This window comes from Sciurus vulgaris (assembly GCF_902686455.1).
Source record: "Sciurus vulgaris genome assembly, chromosome: 17".
NCBI lineage: Eukaryota > Metazoa > Chordata > Mammalia > Rodentia > Sciuridae > Sciurus > Sciurus vulgaris.
Window position 1 is genome coordinate 177,926 of NC_136478.1, and position 20,559 is coordinate 198,484.

The following is a 20,559-nucleotide window of genomic DNA, read 5'->3' on the forward strand; positions in this document are numbered from 1 at the left end:
CCCTGCAGGTGGTTCTCCCCTATAGAGCCCAGCAAGAGAACACAAGGAAATGTGGAAAAACTTTCATTCACTGATGATAATCTAAAAATTAAAAACTTATTGCCTAGAAAGGGGGGTCATCTGGGGAGTGTGCCTGGTCAGCTCTGCGGGCTGCAGCCCCAAGCGTGTGACTAGGTTGGGGTACCCACAAGTCCTGCAGGGCCCTGGCCCAGTGTCTGCCCAATCACGGCTGTCTCCAGAGGCTTGAAGCCCACATTGTCCAGGGGAATCCCAAAGGCCAGCAGCTTCGCCTCATATGTGCGCAGGAGGTCATTGTGAGCCTGTGGGGACAAGGCAGTGTCAGAAAGGAACAAGAAGCTGACCCATCCAGAGCTGAGCCCTACTCTGTGGAGGCCAGTGTAGTATGAGGAATAGAGCGAGCATTTGCCAGTGATCACTGTGTGCCAGTCCCTGTGCTGACACCGCTGCATGCATTGACGGGTTTAACGCATGAGAGCACATTGAGGCAGAGGGAGGAGCTCAGCAGAACTGTGGCTTGAGTGGGCTCCCAGCTCCTCAGCCAGCACGTCTTGGTGAGGGTCATCCCCTTGCCAATAGCATCTATTCCCTGCTCCCAATGGGTAGAGCACCCTGCGTCTTCCAGGAACTCTGCATCTTCACCAGGGGCAGGGCCTGCCTGGAGAAGGGTCCTGGTCACCCCTGATCTGTCCCAAGAGACAAGGCCTGGGAGACAGAGCTGGTGGGGCCAACACAGACAAGTGCCTTCCTAGCAACCATGCCAGGGGTCTCTGTTTCCCACTCTAGAAATTTAAAAATAAATTTTTAGAAGGGTTATTTCACTGGGTAGTTGTAAAAGCTCAATGAATTGATGTGTGTGAAATGCTTCGGGCCTGCCTGACTCAGCAAATGCTCAAAAGGGCAGCTATCCTCACTATGGCTCAGAAAAGACTCTGGGACTTGAAGGGTGGACAAGGGCAGGCTCCAGAGAGAATTGGGATGTGGACCCCTGAGGCTCACAGCAAATGGCCCTCACTCTGCACAGATGAGCACCAGCATCTGCAGAAAAAGTGAGATGTCATACAAGAGGTAGGAGGGTTGGGAGATCAGGGTCATGTGGGCAACATGGAACCCTAGGGGACATTACCTGCATCCAGGGATCTTAGAGAAACAGGATGAGAGAAATATCTGGACATGTCCCCAAACAACAGAACCAGGAAGCCATGTCTACCCCACAGAATTAAGGGTGTAGCTGAGTCACACTGGTGGGGCAGTTGCTCTTGGTGAATTCCTCCACAGATAGCACACAAAGTGCAGACAGAGCAGCCAGCTCAGTCTTGCTGTCTGGGGACGCTGGGGACAGAGCCCAGATTGCTCTGGCATATCCAGGGTGCAGGTATTAGTGTCAGGAATTTGCTGATGTGACATTCAGCATGGAATGTGTAGCTTTCATCAAATGCTCAAAGAAGTTAGAAAAGATTAGGCACCTTATGTCCTGTGCTGAGGACAGTGGCCATTAATCGGAGAGGAGAGGAGGCCCCTCCAACTGCCTGAGAGGCCAGGTCAGCACCATGGGATGAGAGCAATGGACAGAATGCAAACCATCAGAGGCAGAGGCCCAAGCCTGCACTGGGCAGCCCATAGGGGACACTAGGGCAGTAGCCAGGACTGTGCCCCAGACCACATGTCAAGCCCAGTAGCTCTAAACAAGTGCAGACTCCTCATGCCATGTCTATCCCTCTCATGGGGATGACCCACCAGCCTCACCATATGAGGTGTGAATGGGAAACGGGTGGGTCCTCAGAGATGGTCAGCAGTCAAACTGTCTTCAGGCTGAAGCCAGGTGCCAGGTCAGGGTCAAGGGAGGAGGCTGGGAGACAGGTACATACCTTGCAGACTCGGGCCAGCTCATACTGCAGGTCTTTGATGGTACTGTTCTTTGACTCCAGAACATCCTGAGGACAGAGGCAGAGGTGAATTTGAAACAGGTCTTTTGGCCAAGATGAAGGAGATGGATGGTGGTCTGGGAGCTCCCTTGAAGCTCTCAAGAAGCTCAGGGAATAAAGTCCTGACTGGATACATGTATGCATCCACACAAGGGTATGTCAGCAGGAGAAGGTCCCCAAGGGTCAAGAAAAAACAGAAAGGGAGGAAGGGGAGAACAGAGGGATGCCCCTGTGCATCCACACCTCATGGAGAAACTATCTAGATGGCAAGGAATGAAGAGGGGCTACCAGGGACAGCAAGGATCTTGCCAAGCAGCAGTCTGGCACTAAACATAAGAACTTACACACTTTTAAACTTCTTCAATCTTGTGGCATTATTATCCCATTTTTAAATAGAAAGAGTAGCCTGTGTAACTTTTAAAACTTTAGTGTTGAACCAGATATCATGGGCCCAGATCTGCAGGGCCCAAGCCCCTTGGGATGTTCCCACATGCAGCAAGTTTGCTAGGGCTCCCACCTGAGGGGTGCTGCAAGGTGCCAGACTGAAAGTTGAACCCAGTCTGGCTCCAGAGAAGCTCCCCAAACCCTCACTTGCCAAGCCTGAGAGAGATCCCTGTGGGCACTGCTGTCACTTCTCTGGAAGGTTACTTGCCTCTTTAGAGAGGATAACAACAACCAGGAAAGGCAAGGGCTAACCCACATTTAGTACCAACTGTAACCCACAGTTACTACTCACCTGATTGTGGTGACCAGGACTGATTCTTATCATCCCCATCTCTGGCTCACCCATCCAGAGAGGTGAAAATATCCCTTCCACTTTCGAGCAGCAGGACCTCACTTCCTGGACCTACCCATGTTGCAAGTAAGCCGCCAATCCAGAGTCAGATTGTTGCCAGTCTGAACATGGCCTCTCCTTGGGCTTGGGCCTATCTATTCCAGTAACCTAGTCGCACAGGTACCACCACTCACTAAGCATCCAGGGCCCTGCTACTCCCCCGTGAACACCTGGACCCTCCCAGTCCCTCCTCAGTCAGGGATAAGTGCTGCAGAGCCAGCCTTTGGTAGCGCTTGGATCTCTGCTCCTCATTCTGCACTGACTTTACCTGCTGAATGCCATGCATTCCCCATCTGAGGCAGAGGGGGATCTCTGTGATCTGGGCCTCTGTGCCCAGAACCTTGTGGTTCCTGACCAGTCCTACTCCAAGGTACATTTGACAGGCCTGCAATTGCCATCAGTCCTTAAAACCCCAACAGCTGGCTGCTCCCCAGGCAGCTTGGGGTGTTCAATGTGAGGCCGAGTGCTGCACACAGCCTCAGGTCAGGATGGTGGGAGGGCAGATGGGCAGTGAAGCAAACCAGGCTGGAGTGTTTTAAATAGAGAGGAGGTGCCTTTACAAAAGGCTGATCTTCTGGGCCTAGAGTTTTAAACTGTGATGAGCCATCTTAGAAGAGCTGACTGTGGTACAGGCCCACAGGCTTTTTCATTCCCAGGCTGTTCCCAGGTCTGTCTCTGGGTCCATCATCAAGTGACTAGGGGACTCAGGCCTGTAGAGTCCAAGAGCAGCTTTTCTGCTCCCAAAACATCCTTGGCTCTAGTTGGCGACTAGAGCCTGGCATGCGATGAGGAGTCACTGGAGAACGAGAATGGCAAGGCTCAGAGGGCAAGAAGTGCCGTGAGGTTAAGGAGGGGCCAGCGAGACCCACGAGCAAAGCCCCTGAGAGGGAACTGCTGGTACACAAAGGCCTGAGGCACAGATGCCTGCAGAACCCCTGCCCCACTCTCAGGCTGCAGGAAACCCTCCCCCGTGGGTAACTACGGTGTCACCTCTGTGTCCGGCTCAGGAGGCACAATGTAGGACCACCACAGGAGACAAGGCCACCCACCAGCCCTGCCCCAGGAGTCCTTGCACCTACCTCCAGCTTGCGGGACACAAGTGTTAGTGCTGCAGGGTCCAGGTTGGAGGCCGCCAGCACCTCATTGAACTGCACCTCCCTCTTTTCCATGGCAGCATTTAGTGCTTGCAGCTTGCGCTCCAGCAAAAGGTTCTTAAAGCCTGTCTTCTGCTGCACTTCCTGGATGGCTGCAGTGAACTTCTGGTAGAGTTCATCCCGCTCTTGCTGTACCTGCAAGGAGGAGGCTGGGGTGGGCAACAAGGTCCCTCGCTGGGACATCCCACTGAGGAGAAGTCACCTCCCACCCTGACTCTACATGGAGCACATTGCTACTACAAAAGGTCACTTTCACTAGTGCCAACACCCACAGCATATGGTCTATGTGCCATCCACACTGCCCGAAACCCCACCCTCTGTGCACAGAGTTAAAAGTGTGCAGCTGTCTACACAATGGACTGAAGGAGGGAAATAGTAGCATGAATCTCTTCAAAAAGCAATGGGGCTGGATGGGTGGTGTTTGCCTATAACCAAAGGCTGAGAAAGGAAGATCATAGTGCCAGCCTCAGCAGCTTAACATGACCCTGTCTCAAAATTTAAAAATAAAAAGTTTTGGGGATGTAGCTCAGTGGTAGAGCACCCTGAGTTCAATCCCTAGGACTTCAAAAGAAGGAGACAAAGAAAGGGTAGGAGGGGGGAGGAGGAGGAGAAGGAGGAGACGAAGGACAAAAGGAAGGAAGAAAGAAGGAAGAGGAGGAGGAGGAGGTGGCAGCCGTGGTGGCAATGGGGTGTGCCAGGAAGAGCTGGAATAGCCCCACCCTGAAATCTGCTCCACAGGTGGGTCAGGGGCAGCTTTGCGTGAGTTAAGGCTGTGGGCTCAGGGGAGATGTACCCTGCCCCCATGTGAGAGCCACTTCATCATACTGCCAGCAGGCAATATTTGTAGGAGAGCCCTCGGAGTTTCCTACTGCCATCAATGTCTTACAGGGCAGGTCTAAAGAAAGCCTTGCAGCAGCAGTCTGTCAACCAATAGGTAAGACTGTTCCTTCTCATCTTCTACTCTATTATTTTTTTTTTTATTAATACCAGGGATTGAACCCAGGTGTGCTTAACCACTGAGCAACATCCCTAGCCGTTTTTATTTTTTATTTTGAGACAGGGTCTAAGTTGCTAAGTTGCTGAGGCTGGCCTTGAACTTGTGATCCTCTTGCCTCAGCCTCCCAATCCATTGGGATTACAGTAATGAGCCTTTGCACCTGGCTACCCTTCTACTTCTTACTGTGAATTGTAAAACATTAAGACTTTATAGTAAAAGATAAACACCCCTTTAACTCCTATTCCCAGAGGCCACTACTGTGATCATTTGGTGTGACTCCTTCTAGAATGTTCTCATCACCATTAGGAAAGAAAGAGGATCATGCTACAACACCGCAGCTTTCCATGCAGCAGCATAGCCTAGAGGCTTCCATGCAGAGTGCCATGCCCTCCCCAACTATTGTACAATCCCATAGATTTGCCTATATCCAATTCCCTGTCAGCAAACTTGTGGATCATAAGTCTCTATATTTTGCTAGCAAATCTGAGTTCTTGGTTCTCTGAGACACTGTCTTTGGCACATATCATATTCATGTGTAAGATGTGGCAGAGAACAAGCTGAAACCCAGACATATTTCCACAGGAAGGAAGAAGAGCACCCTGTTTAACAGTAGGAATCAGAGTCTCACTGGCAAGGCCAGGGGTCCCTGCCCTGGGGCTGTCTATGCAAGTCACTGGCTGCCAGTGGCAGTGTGAGACATTCAGCACCTCTGAAGGTGAATTAAGACCTGACACAAGATGCAAGGCTCCTAAGGGGCCTGCTCTGGAGAGATGGGACCAATCCATTATTGGTCTGCATCCATGAACTCTCTAGTGACTATGGCTATAGATGAAATGCTCAACTGTGTGAGCCACAGTCAGAGCCTGAGGGCCCTGTGATGCAGAGTTGGCCTTGGCCAGACCTTCATCAAACCCACAGAAGCAGGGAGGGAATATCTGCAAGGGACAGAGGACCAAGCATTTCTCTCACTCACAGGAATCTCAGACCAGCACATTACATGAGAAGTGTTTGCCCAATCACATCAGCAAAGGTTGAAGTTCATCAGCTCCAGAGTAGACAGGAAAGAGCAGGAAGTGGCCCTCAGGCAGCTGTCAGGAACACCACCCAGAGCAGCCCTCTTGGTGACTCATCAGGATTCTAACACAGACCCCTCTGACCCAGCACTCCACTGCACGGACTAATCACGGAGCTGCAGAGATGAACTGGAAAGGGTAATTGTACCAACAATGCTTGTAACAGCAAAGGAGTGAAAACAAAGAACAGCTCCTAGGGGAATTAGCTAGACAAACAAGCAGATGCAGATGTCAAAAAGAATGAGGCTGCTCTGTGTGTACAAGCTAGACATACTTTGAGATTAAAATGCAGGTTGCTGTTGACATGCTCCCATTTTGTAAACCATGGAGCCACATCTATGCTAATACATGCAGGAAGAAGCCTGGAAAGCGGCTCACAAAACCATCATCTCTCATGGGGACCAGCATTGAGCAGCAGTACAACACTCAAGTTCACTTACCCTTGGGATCTCAGTATTTCTGCACAAGTGTGTAACAGGCTAGGGCTCAACAACACACATATGCAGGTGGAAAGAGCTGCTGCCTGGGTTGGACCTCTTCCTCATGCTGCAAAGGCCAGCTTCTGAGGGGACAGAGAGGCACTCCCCACAAGGTCCCAGGCCTTGTAACAGACACCATAGGTTTTTGTTTCTCTTTTTGTGTTTCATGGTGCTGGAGATTGAGCTACATCCCCAGCCCTTTTTATTTTTACACAGGATATTGGTAAGCTGCCCAGGCTGGCCTGAACCTGTTTCAGCCACCTCCAGAGTTGTAGGGATTACAGACAAGTGCCACTCACCCAGCAACACCATGGTCTTTTAACTCAAAAACGCTGAGCGAACTGAGAAACAGCTCCGAAACCCAGAGACCAGCCTTGCTGGTCCACCTCGCTCACCTTGATGAACCGCTGCTCCAGCACCTCATGCTCCCACTGCAGGTCTTTCAGCTCTTTCTCAGTAACCTTCAAGCGTGCTGTTGTGCTCTAGACAGAAAACAGGAAGTGGGGACAGAAAGCGTTCAGACTCAGAGGCATCCATGTACCACAAGCTCCTGGAAGACAGCAAGGCCAGAAATAAACTCCAGGAACAACTGGCTGGGAAAATCCCAACAACCAGACCCCACCTACGCTGGTCAGTGGGATACATGGAAGACTAGGGCCTCATCTCCTTTAGCACCCTCACTCTTGAAGGAGAGTGCAGCCTCCCCACCCTTCCTTTTCTGCCCTCAGGAGATATCCCCAGATGTGCCCTCTCTCCTGAGCCCAGGAACGCACATGCCAAGGAGGAACTCAGCAGGGAACTCACCACCAGGATCTGCTTGTCCCTCTCATACTTTCCAAGCTTCCTCTGCATCTCGTTCATCTCCTCCCGTGCCTTCTGCAGAGGGTCTGTCAGACGCCTGTTCTGCATAGACACCTCTGCCATCTCCCTCTCCAGGTGTTCTTCCTTCTTCCGCATGTCCTCCATCTGCTCCTATGGGCTCAGGTGCAGGTGTAGGAGGGATTCAGACTGTGGGACATGGGCTGGGTGCACTCCTGACCACACACGTGTCCTTCCAGCCTCATACACGCTGGGGACCTAGGCTTGCTTTATGTATAAACTGTGTTTTGCAAAGTCTTAACTTATTCTGGATTTTCTAGGAATGCAGCTTCCACGCAAAAATGCACTCTACTCAGGACTCCACAAGGGCTACTCTCCACCATGGAAACCCTGTGACTGCCAGCATCTGAAGGATGATGACAACTGCCCACTCTGGCCACAATGCAGCCATGGCATGGTGCCTGGGTGTTGATATGTCAGGATACCCTATTACTGCTTCACAGCCAGTAGGGAAATGTCCTGATTGGAATTTTGTTTGTTTGTATGTGGTACTAGGAATTGGACCGAGGGGTGCTCCACCACTGCACTACATCCCCAGCCCTTTTTATTTTTTATTTTGAAACAGGTTCTCACTAAGTAGTCCAGGCTGGCCTCAAACTTGTGATCTTTCTGCCTCAGCCTCCCAAGTGGCTAGGATTACAGGCATGCGTCACCACACCTGGCCTGCTTATTTCCAATTACAGATGGAGACGGGTTATATTACTTATGTATTTCAATTAAGGGTAGCAGAGGGGCTGTGTCCAGTGTGTTTATAGAAAGTGGTCCAAGGGACAGTGAGAACTGGGGTCTGCAGCCCCACATTGAGGACAGGCAGAGAGGGTCTACCGGCCCACCCAGGTCAGCACCTTGAGGGAGTTGATGAGGGCCAGGTTGTTGAGCGTGATATCGTTGTAGTAGTTCTTGATGTCAGTGAAGGCCTCCTCATGACGCTGCATCAGTGTATTGATCTGGCCGTTCTTCCTCTCTTCCACTTCGTGGATCTCAGTCTTTCTCCGCAGGTCAAGCTCGTCTCTCAGCACCTTCATCTTCTTATCATACTTGGCCTCAATTTCTGAAAGGTAGCAGCACATACAGCAGCTTAACAAAGGAAGAACAAGTGCCCTGTAGTTACAAGAAGAGATGAAACCTGAAAATAGGGCCAAAGAACCCCATGATGGTCAGAACAAAGGCTGTGGAAACAAGCTCTGCCAAAGAACAGGAAAGGCCTAGGTGAGCTTTTCCTGCTGAGGTTCAAGGGGACACACTCAGCGCAAGGGCCACTGTTGACCCTCCTTTGCCAGTGACAGGCACAGTTAATCAATGCCTGCATGGGGTACCAACACTGTCAGCTGACCCCAACGGGCATTCACCATGGCCTATGCAGCCATCCAGCAACAGACTACAGGATTTAATCAGTAAGCCACATGGACTTCTGAAATTTGAGGCTTCTCAGGTCAGAAGACTATTCTAAGAATGCTTCCCACAAGACTGAATAACTCCTGCCTGCTGTTAACTACTGATTTTAGACAGGAGTGGGGAAGTGTGTGGTACTCACAGCCTCTCAAACACACGGAAATAAGTTGTTCTGGGATTCTGAGTGGGTCCATTCTCTCTCTCTGTATGTGGGTTGTTTTAATCTGCTTAGCATGCTCTGAATTAACAAGTTCTGGAGGCAAATCACTTTCTGATGAAGGCACGTCTCTGACACCATCCAATACAATGTGCATATGAGAAACTGACCTCGAACTTGCCTCTCAAAGTCATTCCGCATCTTGGTGATCTCCTCGGTATGTTTCTGCACAAATGAAGAATGGCAAATAACTAGACAATGAGGCAGAGAGAGGTCCACTCCCTTCAGGTCAACCCTGTTCCTCACCCCTAAGAAAAGTACAGCTCAGTAAACCCTGTGCTGCTAATGCTGCTGGTTGCTGGGTTCCCCTCCCCTCCAAGTCCATGGAACCTGCCCAGAATAACATAGTTTTGGTAATCTCCACATTTCATAAGTCATCTCCCTGAACAAGATCACCTCTGAGCCTGGATGATGTGACAGATCTGAGTACTGGACAGCTTGGTTTCCTCATGGTATCTTTCCACAAGTGGAGAACAGTCACTTCTGCACAGAGCTACAGCTCTCTCCAGGAGCCTCAGGTGGTTCCTGCTAACCTATCTCACTGTTGCTCAGGGCAACATTTAAAAATTATTTTCATAAACAATTATTATGCCAGGTATAGTGGCACACACCTGTAATCCCAGTGACCCAGGAGGCTAAGGCAGGAGGATCACAAATTCAAGGCCAGCCTGGGCAACTTAGTGAGACCTTGTCTCAAAGAAAAATTTTTTAAAAAGGTCTAGGGATGAGGGCTAGGGAGATAGCTCAGCACAAGGCCCTGAGTTCGATCCCCAGTACCGCCAAAAAAAAAAAAAAAAAAAAGGTCCAGAGATGGAGCTCAATGGTACAACATCCCTAGGTTCAATTCCTACTACTGAAATAAATAAATTTCTTTAGGAACAATGTATTAAATATTACAATTTTTTGGGGGGGGTGCTGGGGATTGAACCCAGGGCCTTGTACTTACAAGGCAAGCACTCTACCAACTGAGCTATCTCCCCAGCCCCTAGATACTACAATTTTTAATCACAAACTTTTAAAAAAAAGTTTTTAGTTGTCAATGGATCTTTTATTTTATTTATTTTTATGTGGTGCTGAGTATTGAACCCAGGCCCTCACACATGACAGGCAAGCACTCTACCACTGAGCCATAACTCCAGCCCCTGAACTTAAACTATTTTTAGGGCAGTATTTTACATGAAGGACCACTCTGAAGGACCTGCACCTCAGGTTAAGCACACAGTCTCATATCACTGAATTAATCTGCAACCAACCATTCTGTGGTTCTCAGGAAAGACCATGCAATTCTGGAGGCCCTCGCCCTCAGGCTTTACTGCTGTCCGCAATGCCACTGACTAGCTCCTGGCAGTTGAAGCTGGGCTGCTCCCAGCATGAGGCAAATGTGTTAAGGAAGGCTGCTCTACCCAGAATCCAGGAAGTACCTCTGAAACTAAAGTCAGACACCTGCTTCCTCTCCCCAGTCCTCAGAGGGCTCCCTACTCAGTGTACCAAAGCCCCCATCCTCACCAGGGCTTTCTGAGTTAACAAGTTCTAGCCATCTCTTCAGCCTCTAGGCCTTCCCACTGACCCATCCCTTCTCTGGGCTGGTCTCTTCCAGCCCAGTCATCTCCTTCCAGCCTTTGCCCAGATATTACCTTCTCAATGAGGCAATGCTGGAATTCTTGTAAAAACTGCAGCTTCCCCACAACTCCAGCTCCCCCAACTCACCTCACTTTGCTCTTCCTATAATACTCATCCCTATCAGCTTTGCTATGTGCACTTGACACATTTATTTTGTCTTCTCTCCCGTGTATTGTCTCTCTCTTTCCTGACCCTTTAGCCCCACTTCGGAATGCATTCTGACAGAGATCAGATTAGGGCTGGACACCTAATGGACACTCAGCAAATGAATTTCAGTCTCCACCTGGAAACCCCTAGAATCAAATGCCTGCAGCTACTGAAGGACTGCTACACAGGACATCTTTTTCTTTTTTTTCTTTTCTTTTTGTGGATTGGAGAGTGCACCCAGAAATGCTCTACCACTGAGCTACATCCTCAGTCCTATTTATTTATTTATTTATTTATTTATTTATATTTTGAGGGTCTCAAAGTTGCACAGGTTGGCCTTGAACTTGCGATCCTCCAACCTCAGTCTCTCCAGTCACTGGGATCACAGGCATATAAGGATTGATTCTCTAAAAACATCCAATGCTCTTCCCTAAGAAGAGTATCTGGGTGTCAGAGGTCAGCAGTACATGAAAAAAGATCCTGAGCTGGATTTTCCTTTGGAGGAGACAATCCATTGAATGGGTCTAAGACAGCAATCTGCACTTGACCCTGAAATATGGTTTGGTGGACTGCATTTTTTTTTTTTTTTTAAGTATTTCAAAGAATTGAAAAAAATGTGGGAATTTTTACACAAAACCTAAACTCCAGTTGTTGAAAGATCAGGAGTTCAGGCAGCCCTAGGCTTACCGACCCCACAGTCTATCACCCTGGTGTCCCCTCCTCATGCCTACCAGTCGCAGGTTCTTCACCACCACTTCATTGGCCAGTTCCTGCTCCTTCAACTCCACCTTCAGTGTCCTCATGTCCTTGCGCAGAGCACCCTCCTGTGCACGGTGCTCCTTCTGAGCCAGCTTCATGACCACTGTGCCCTCAGTCTTCATCTCCGTCAGGTTGTTCTGGTGCTCATACAGCAGGTGCTTCACCTTCTGCTTGTACACCTGTGGGACAGGAAGGCACCACCTGCTCACTCGTACCCTGAAGAACAAAACAGGACACCGCAGCTGGTGGGTGAGGTGCACGCCCAGCTCACACAGTGCTGAGAGGGAACGCCAGGCTGCAAGGAGGTCAACCTTCCACATCATGAAGGCTGGGATTCAAACACAGGATCTGCAGGGCTCTCCTGACACTGGAGGGATGAAGCTTCTTTCCTTTCAAGTGAAGCTGAAGGAGTAGGAGCTCTTCTAAGAAAAAATCATCTTCAGGTTCCCAATATAAAGGGCACCAAGAGTTATGATCCCAAAGCCAGGGGATAAAAGTTCCCACCCCACCACCCAGTCCAGCTACTATGCTGCTGCAGGTGAATCTAATGGGCACAAGCAGGCCAGTCCTACTCACCTTGATTTCCACTTGGTGCCTCTCTTCAGCCTCCTCCATCTCCCGGTCTTTGTTTCGAAGCTCAGCCTTCTTCTCCTCCAGCTGCCTCCGTGTGATCTCCCAGAAGGTATGGATCTTATCTCGCTCCAGCTGGAAGTAGTTACGCTCCTCCCGCTCCCGGTCCAGCTCCTCTCGGATGCGGTTGACATGCTCTTCCACCTGACCAGGCGCACACCCACAGTAGAGGCAGGTAGATGAAGAACAGCAAGGAAGCAAGAGGGAGGGGCCACTTACCAAAATAATAAGAACTAACAGTAAAAGTTAAAACATGATGCTAAGGGGCTCTAGGGACAGGGTACATCAGGTAAATGGCAAAATTCTCTCAAATTCAGCCAATACAAAACAACTCTATCCTTTCAGCAGTTCCTGGGAATTTATACTAAAGAAATTTCTAAAATGAAACACAAGAGCTTTTTGCTCAAAGATATTAGCCTCACCATTATTAGAACATTATTAGAACTACAAATATATAAAAGAAAATGAGACAGGACAATTTTAAACAAAAATAATTGGAAAATTAGAGTAAATCAACTAGAAGAAATATTATATGGCAAAAAATATATATGAAAATAATGTAGCAGCATGTAAACATGTTCAGAAAACAATGTTAAATGAAAATAACTCACTTTTAAAGATACAGTATTAAGCAGAAATACACAAAACCAGTAGGTCTAACAACAGGTTTTGGCCCAGAGCCAAATGCAAATGAGCAAATAGGTTAAGGAGAAAAGTAGGTCAGACTTACAGCTTTCTTAGGATCTCATTTCCCTTGAGAACTGGTTATCTTTGGGCACAACCCCAAGCCACTTATGGTCAATTTTTCTCTCTCCCAAAACCACATTCCCCACAGGGAAACCATGTTTCTTACTTCAAGAGAACCAACCAGTGGGCTGTGAGGTGAAGACACTGGGCAGGGGTTTGGGTCCCCACAAGGAAGTATGGCATTACAGATTCTGACTACTGCCTCAGCAAAAGAACAAATGTCTTCACATCACAGGCCATTAGTGTCACTCCAACAAACAGCTGAAACCAGGGTTCCAACCTGCTCTGTTGGGCTCATATGGTGTTAGATTTTGCCATCACTCAATATTTAGATTTCTTGTAAATATCCAGATTCCTACCTTTTCTGGAAAAATCAGAAAACAAAGAGCAATGAAGTCCAACGCCCTCATGGCAACCACCAAGTGAAGTGGCTACAGCGGTCCTCTGCAAAGGGGAGGGCACGACTCTCCAGATCACCCCAGTCCCTACCCTACTGCTGAACCCTGCTGGCTTCCTAGTCTGTGCCTCAAGTGTTCAGTATCCATGGCCAGCCTCTTCTCTGCAGACCACCCATGGTTAGGACCACCGCTGCATCAAAGTTCCAGCTCTACAAGGATGAGGTATAAACAGGTACACGAAACAGCTCACGTGCTGGGGCAATGCAATGTTCAATCCACTCTCCACCCATCACCCCAGTGACCCTTCCAAAAACACAACTCGATCCCACCACACTCTGCTTAAACTGCCAGTGATTTTCCTGCACTTAAAATACAGCAGTCATCACCACCTCAGCTCACATGACTCGTTGAATCTCCTTCATATTTATTTTTCAATCTTAAAACTATCAAAAGAAAGTTAGGTTTATTAATACTATCACACAGGTCCACACAGAGCCCTTAGGTCCCCTGTCAGAGGTTCACAGGGTCATCAACACACAGGACACAGGTCCACTGTGCTTGCCACATGCTATAGCTGTCAGGAGTCTTTTCTGTGAAATTGTCATCACACAATCAAGTTCACTAACCCTTTACATCAAAATAAACAGGTGGCTTAAAATAATTACTACATGTACGATTAGCTCAAAATGAACCCAACTATTATGTACAACTACAATGTACCAATAAAAGAAGAAATGATAATTACTTCAAATAAACTATAAAGACTCCACTCCCTCTCCAAACTAAACACAGGCAACAAGAGGCAGCCCTGACACTCTTACTCCTTGTTGGAATTTTTGTCAAAAACAATGAATGAGTAGTAAGATTGAGGAAATGTGATTTTAGGTAAATCATGTCCCTTTCAAAAAGTTTCTTTTTGCTATAATGTTTAATGGTAAATAAAGGAGAATGGCATACATGTGTATACTAACAGCCCTGTAAACATCAGATACATAAGAGGGCAAGACTGAAAGATAACAGAATTAAAAAGTTATTATTTCAGAAAAATATTTTCTTCCAAATTCCAACCACTCTATTAGAAAGTTCCTTAATGTGGCTGTATTCCACTTTTTAAAAATATGTAATGCACCTGCAAACTGTAAAGATGATGGTAATTATGGACAGAAATGGAAGATCCAGACTGAGGGGAGAGGATTGAATCGGGCAGTGATGAGATGCACACCAAGGTGCCTGGAGTGGCACCCACCCCAGCCAGGACTGGGCAACACAGGCCTGCTCACCTGCTCCTTGCTCATGTCCTCTGGAGCCAGCCCATCGACAATTGGGGTGCCTTTGGCTTTGCCTTTCTTCCCTTTCTTTTTGGGCGCCTTTGGTTGAAGAGAGAACTGGGTAAGTAAAGGACACTCTGATGACTTCCCCTTATTGGCTGGCTCTGAGTTGCTCCCATGAGGCATTTCGGGGGGGAAGTGAATACCTGTTTGGAACCTCTACCCCTACAGTTCACTCTCATGTCCTCCCCCATAGGAGCATTTAACTGGAACACATCTCTGTGCACTGGGTTTTCCCACCATTAACCACACACAACCCTGTCAACACATCTGGAGAAGCACAAAGGAGACATCTCCCTTTCCAGAAAAGTACATTTTCTCCCTCTAAAAGGAATGGAGGAAGCTATTCCAAATCCTTCACTCCTTCATATATGGTAGACTTCACAGATGTGAATGGAAAATTTACTTAGACTCAGAAAGGACAGCCCCCAATACCACTCTGCCAAAATGTTACCATGTTGCCTATAATGCTTGGTAACCACCACTGAAAGAAACTGTTAAATAAATGTAGGGAGAAATGACTCCATAGCAATAACTAATTCTGACACTATAAGGCTTTCTTTCTTCCAAATATAAAACTTCTTCAGGGAGACTGACCAAGAACTATTGATCAAAAGGTACCTACTATGGGTGCTCTGTAAATGGGTCACCAGAAGAACTGGTCATGAGGTCATGATTCATTTCAACAGCTTTGACAAGGTTGAGAAAGGTAACTTCTACTACACTCATTCACTTCCTGCAGGCCATTCAAGCAGATACAATCTTCCAAGCCCTATTCTCCTACCAGCTCTCTCCTGTCTGTGCTTTCATGTTCTACAAGTCTCTGTAACATTAACCAATTTTACAGGGAAGTCTTAGAAAAACAGTAGGAAAAAGGAGCCAGCTGAAGCGGAGGTTAAGGCAGGCAGAACACTCAACACATTCCCACAACCTTGTGATGAGTATTTTGTCGTTTTCCCCACAGTTGGTTTTCAAATGATACGCACAGAAACCATAACTCCTAATGTACTCCTCTCTAAGAATGGAAGCGCCTTGGAAGGTCATAAGCCTTGGAGGCAGATTCAGCACCAGTTACCATTTGGGACGTTCGCAGTCAGTAGCAGGAGCTTGGTGGGGCTCCTAAAGTTCTCCCACAGTGAGGTTTCCTCCCCACCAGCTGATACCCATGCTGCTGCCTAAAAACTAGGTTACTGACATCTCTTGTATCACAAAGCAGAAGGTCTCATTTCACGGGAAAGTCGGGTACGGACACCTGATGAAGCAGTGAGGTCCCGCCTACCTTCTCCTAGTAGGCTCTCCAAGGGAACCCCGAGCTGATGCCCCTGGCACTCCATGGGCACCGGGCCCTCTGTCAGAGCCCCTGTGGAGCGGAGCCTCCAGGCACCGTGGTGAGTCCAGAGGTGGGAGGTCCTAAGGTAGCCCCGTACCCGACTCTCCTCCATGCGGCCCTGTGTCCCCAGCACCCATAAGAAGTGAAACCCTAGGGTCCGAGGATCGGAGAGACCCAGGTTCTCCCTTCTGGACACCCCGCGCACCAGGCCCTAGGTCTCGGCAAGTTCTGAGCCCACCCCAGGGAGCACAGAAACGCGAAGCACCAAGTCTCTCAGCTCCGAGTGCGTGCAGACCCCGGCACCCCGGGCTCTCTCCACCGGGACCCCAAGAGGGCATCCCGCCCTCGACTCCAGGAACCGAGAGCTCCAGACCCGCCGTGCCGGCGCTCCTGAGCGCAGGATCGCCCGCCCAGCCCCATCCCCATCCCCAGCCCCCCCAGCCGCCTCACCATGGTGCGGGCGGACCAGCGGAGCGCGCCAGCTCCGCGGAGGCTGCGCCGTCTCCCGGCAACCGAGCGAGATCCCGCGCGAAATCTCGGAGATCCTCGCGAGACTCCTCCTGCCGCCCTGGTGGGAGCGCGTTCCCAGCAACTCGCTGGGACAGGTCCCGGGTTGCCAGGGACGCGGCAGTGGGCTGGCCTCCGTGCGTCCGCGAGACACCTGACCCCTCGACTTCCCTAAACTGGCACCTTTCATTTATCGCTGGTCCTGGCCACTAGAACTCGAGCTCCAGGAAGAGGGAGAACTGTAGTTTCCTTCCGTCCTACAGCGCCTACATGGCAGGTGCTCCGTGAAGATGAGCTGGGGAATGGGCGAATGGCTGAAGGATCAGTCGACCTCCCATGGCTTTGAGACAGCACCCAAACTAGAAAGTCTGCTCCAGGGACTCACATCTCGCGCGGCTTGGAAGACTCCTCCCCACCTGCTACTCTGGAGAGGCTTGAACACGCGGCAGGTTTCCAGAAACCCTCAGCGGGAAGCAGAAATGACAAAGAGAACTAAGTTCCCGTTTAGCTCCAAAGTTTTAAAACAAGTGACCCCTCCCTCTCATTATTATTAAACCTCCCCTGCCTAAAGAGGCAGCCTGGGTGGCCCCAGCCCTTTGGATGCCGTCTCCCAGACAAGCGCTGCAGAAAAGAGAGCAGTCGGTTTCCTTTTCTGTTTGCTCTGAATACTGCTAAGCGTTTTAGAATTTCCAAAGCGAATTTCCAGTCCTTGCAACCACCTATTACATATACATGATGACCTGTGTCAACCAGAAGGCTGACTTTGTCATAAGCAGGTGTCTGTCTTCATTCGTCAGTGGTTGTTTTGTTTTTGCCTAAGCACTCAACGTTGTCTTCTTAAAAAATGATGTTGCAGCCTGGCGTGGTGGCACATGTCTGTCATCCCAGGAGGATCCCAAGTTTAAGGACAGCCTCAGCAACTTAAAGAAAGCTGTTTCGAAAACAAAACAAAATAAAAAGGGCTGGGAATCTAGCTCAATGGTAAAAGCACCCCTGCATTCAATCTCCAGGACTGAATGAAGGGAGGGTGTTAGATCTTGCAGCAGGTTTTGCTTCACATCTGTTTTTGAAATGAAGATTCCAGAATCTATTCCCCCTAGAAAGTTGTGTTGGGAGCAGTGTATGAGTAATGAAAGAAGGTGCAGGGGGGCTCAGGTATTCCCAGACAGCCAGAAGAGCAGATGCTCATTGGTGGGCCTCTGAGAGCCACAGCAATGAGTTGCTCCTGTCTGCCCACCCAAACACGTGAATGTTCTTGGAAAGGAGCAGCCACTTGGAAGCCACATGGATTGATTCACTGAGCTCAGCGCCTCAGCCATGCTGTATTCATAGCAAACCTGGAACCAGCACCACTGTGCCAATCTGTATGCCTGACAGGGACCTTCTTCCCAACACTGAGGTGGGGGTAGGGGTTTCCCAAAAGGAGGTTTGGCAGGGTAATTACCATTATTTAACACTTTCTTAACAGACCCAACACACTAGGTGCTCCATTCTTGGCTTTTTGCTTTAGAAGTCTGGCATGGAGCCCTGAATTAAATAAGTGGATTAGCGTAACTCCTTTCAACAAAAAGGGTAAGGATAGGGGCTGGAGTTGTGTGACTCAGTGGTAGTGTACTTGCCTGGCATGCATGAGGCCCTGGGTTCGATCCTCAGCATCACATAAAAATAAAATAAAGGTATTATGTTCACCTACAACTAAAAAATATATTTTTTAAAAAGGGTAAGAATAGTGCAAGCACAAGGCCCTGGGTTCAATCCCCAGCACTGCAAAAAAAAAAAAAAAAAAAAAAGGTAAGAATAGGATGGTTCCATCAGGAAGGTTGAGATGAGTGTTCATTTGTCACAAATTGACAGCACAGTTTGATTTTCATTGTGGATGGCAAAGATGAATAGTTCAGGGAGTCCTGGCCGCACCCCCCTGTGCGCCTAACAAGGCTCACTGTGATCTGGGTTTTTCATATTGAATTCTGAATTCTGATTTTTAGAAGAGTCTTTTCTTCATATGTATGGCTTCAAAACTTTGATTCAGTATCAAGCTGTGTAGCTTAGAAGCCCAGCAAATGGCATTTGAGTTTCCTGAAAAATCCAATAGCAAATGTTAATACATGCAAACTAACTGACCCTTTTCTAACATCTGGATCTTCCTAAAACAACCACTTAGTGATCCAGAAAAACTATCTCAGGCCACCCAGTGCATATCTCACTGCAGGCCTAGATGTTGGGATAACATGAATCTATATCTTAGAGGTAAATATTGAAGTAGTTAGAAAGAAAATCATATAATGTATAGAATTTTCTTCAAAACAACCCAGCAGCAGAGGGAGGTGACTGAGAACAGAGAAAACGGGTTATGAGCTAAAAGTTGACATATCAGATTGGTGAGCAGGTCAGTTGTGCCGCTCTCCCCACTTGTGCATTTGAGAATGTCCTTAATGAAAAGTTAGAGAAAATAAACACTGGCCTCTAGAGCCAAACTGCGTGTCAATGACCAGCTAGGAAGTCTTTGACAAGAACCCCTCTGTATCATTTATTCGTCCCTCAAATGGGATTCACTATCAAATAACAATTTGACATCAATACAGGTGACTTCATAAAATGCAGTGGCTAATATAGTGACCTCATTTGTTTTGCTCATGAATCTGCAACCAGACCATGACTTAGTGGAACAATTCACTCAGCCCCCACTTGAGGCCAGTTCAAAGGCAGAGTTGGGACCCATGTAAAGGTAATTGAGGTTGCTATCGGCTGGGACCTCATAGGAACAGCCAGCCAGAACCCAAGAGGTAGCATCCCATTAGGCCTGGTTCTAATGGGAGACTTCCAGGAGAGCTGAACCTTCTTATGACCCAGGCTCAGAAGTCACCTGACATCACATCTGCCACACACTATTGGTAGGAGAAGTTACAGGTCCTGACAATGTTCAAGCAGAAGTTATCTCAATGGAAGTAGAAAATTCTGGAAGAAATACTGCCTTGCCTTATTTTTAGTTGTAGATAGACAATATCTTTATTTTATTTACTTATTTATTTTTACGTGGTGCTGAAGATCGAACCCAGTGCCTCACATGTACTAGGCAAGTGCTCTAACACTGAGCCACAAACCCAATCCCTGCCTTGCCTTTCTTAAAGACATTTTGGATGCCAGGCACGGTGCTGCATGCCTATAATCCTAGCAGCTTGTGAGGCTGAGGCAGGAGGATCATGAGTTCAAATCCAGCCTCAGCAATTTAGTGAGGCCCTAAGCAACTTAGTGAGACCCTGTCTTAAAAAATAAAAAGGGCTGGGGATGTGGCTCAGTGGTTTAACCCCTCTGGGTTCAATCGCTAGCACAAAAAAAAAAAGAAAATTATTTTGGTAAAAAGAAGCCAACTGCCTGGGAGTGGACCATGCCCACCCACTGCCCCCACTTTCCAGGGCTGTCACTGGTCTGTTTATGTCCCCACCCTTTATCCTGTAGCTCAGCTTTGTCCCTAGGGGAGAAGCTCTGCCTCTAGGGGCATCAGGGAGGTCAGCAGTTCATGTTCTAGTGGGCCTGCTATCACTTTAGAGGGTTTTAAATAGCAGATAGTTTAGTTTGTTTGGTTAACTAAAGAAAACAAGTAATTATTAGCCTGTAGGACTGACCTTCATCTAGGGCGAAGGGCTGGCTACCCGGTGTAACTGGGCTGGGAAGCCAGGGCCTGGAGTCTGACTCTGGTTGGCTGAAGCTGTTTGGACAACCCTCCCTGGAGCCCTGTCACTTCATATTCCTTCCTCCGCAGTCATTTCCACTGGGGACAAATTCCTCCTCTTTCCTGATAGTTTATTTTATTTTTGTTTTGTAAACTGCCGAGCAAGGGCTCACGCTGGGTCCTTCTCACTTCTAGCCCTGGTTGTGCAACCTTGGGTACATTACCTACCATTGTGTGCTGTTTCTTCACCTGAAAACTCAGGATACCGTCTTCTTGGAATCACTGGGGAAGGAATGAGATACTGTGCAAAAAGAGGTTGGTACATTATGAGTGCTCAAAGGTCTGCCCACTGCGGACAGGCCCGGTACAGAACCAGCGTTTGGAGATGAGCCTGGACTGAGCCATCTCAGTGCTCTCAGCTCGTCCAGGTCCTGCCCTCCCCCTTAGCTTCGCC

At 48.5% G+C, this 20,559-nt stretch overlaps 1 protein-coding gene across 4 annotated transcripts; it reads right to left on the bottom strand.

Moving 5' to 3' along the window:
* Positions 1 to 47: 47 nt before the first annotated feature.
* On the bottom strand, positions 48 to 20,527 carry DRC4 (dynein regulatory complex subunit 4). Of its 4 annotated transcripts, XM_079119166.1 has the most exons (12): positions 20,334 to 20,526; positions 16,821 to 16,897; positions 14,551 to 14,637; positions 12,072 to 12,269; positions 11,468 to 11,674; positions 9,080 to 9,134; positions 8,206 to 8,411; positions 7,286 to 7,453; positions 6,877 to 6,963; positions 3,858 to 4,067; positions 1,887 to 1,952; positions 48 to 320 (listed from the first exon to the last, which is right to left on the bottom strand). In XM_079119166.1, the coding sequence occupies exons 1-12, from the start codon at positions 20,428 to 20,430 to the stop codon at positions 171 to 173; spliced, it is 1,608 nt and encodes a 535-aa protein (XP_078975292.1). In that variant the 5' UTR covers positions 20,431 to 20,526; the 3' UTR covers positions 48 to 170. The 4 variants fall into 4 exon arrangements, 3 of the variants coding, with proteins under 3 accessions (XP_078975292.1, XP_078975293.1, XP_078975294.1); XR_013760500.1 differs by lacking the exon at positions 48 to 320 and having other exon boundaries at positions 3,858 to 4,081; positions 20,334 to 20,527; XM_079119167.1 differs by lacking the exons at positions 9,080 to 9,134; positions 12,072 to 12,269; positions 14,551 to 14,637; positions 16,821 to 16,897; positions 20,334 to 20,526 and having other exon boundaries at positions 11,468 to 11,606.
* Between the last annotated feature and the right edge of the window lie 32 nt (positions 20,528 to 20,559).

Coding starts and splice junctions, on each gene's coding strand:
- DRC4 (XM_079119166.1), bottom strand. CDS start 20,430: ATGTACCAACCTCTTTTTGCACAGTATCTCATTCCTTCCCCAGTGATT. Junction 14,638..16,820: donor TCTTCCAAGCCGCGCGAGAT/GTGAGTCCCTGG, acceptor CTTCAACCAAAG/GCGCCCAAAAAGAAAGGGAA. Junction 321..1,886: donor AGCTGGCCCGAGTCTGCAAG/GTATGTACCTGT, acceptor TTGTCCCCACAG/GCTCACAATGACCTCCTGCG.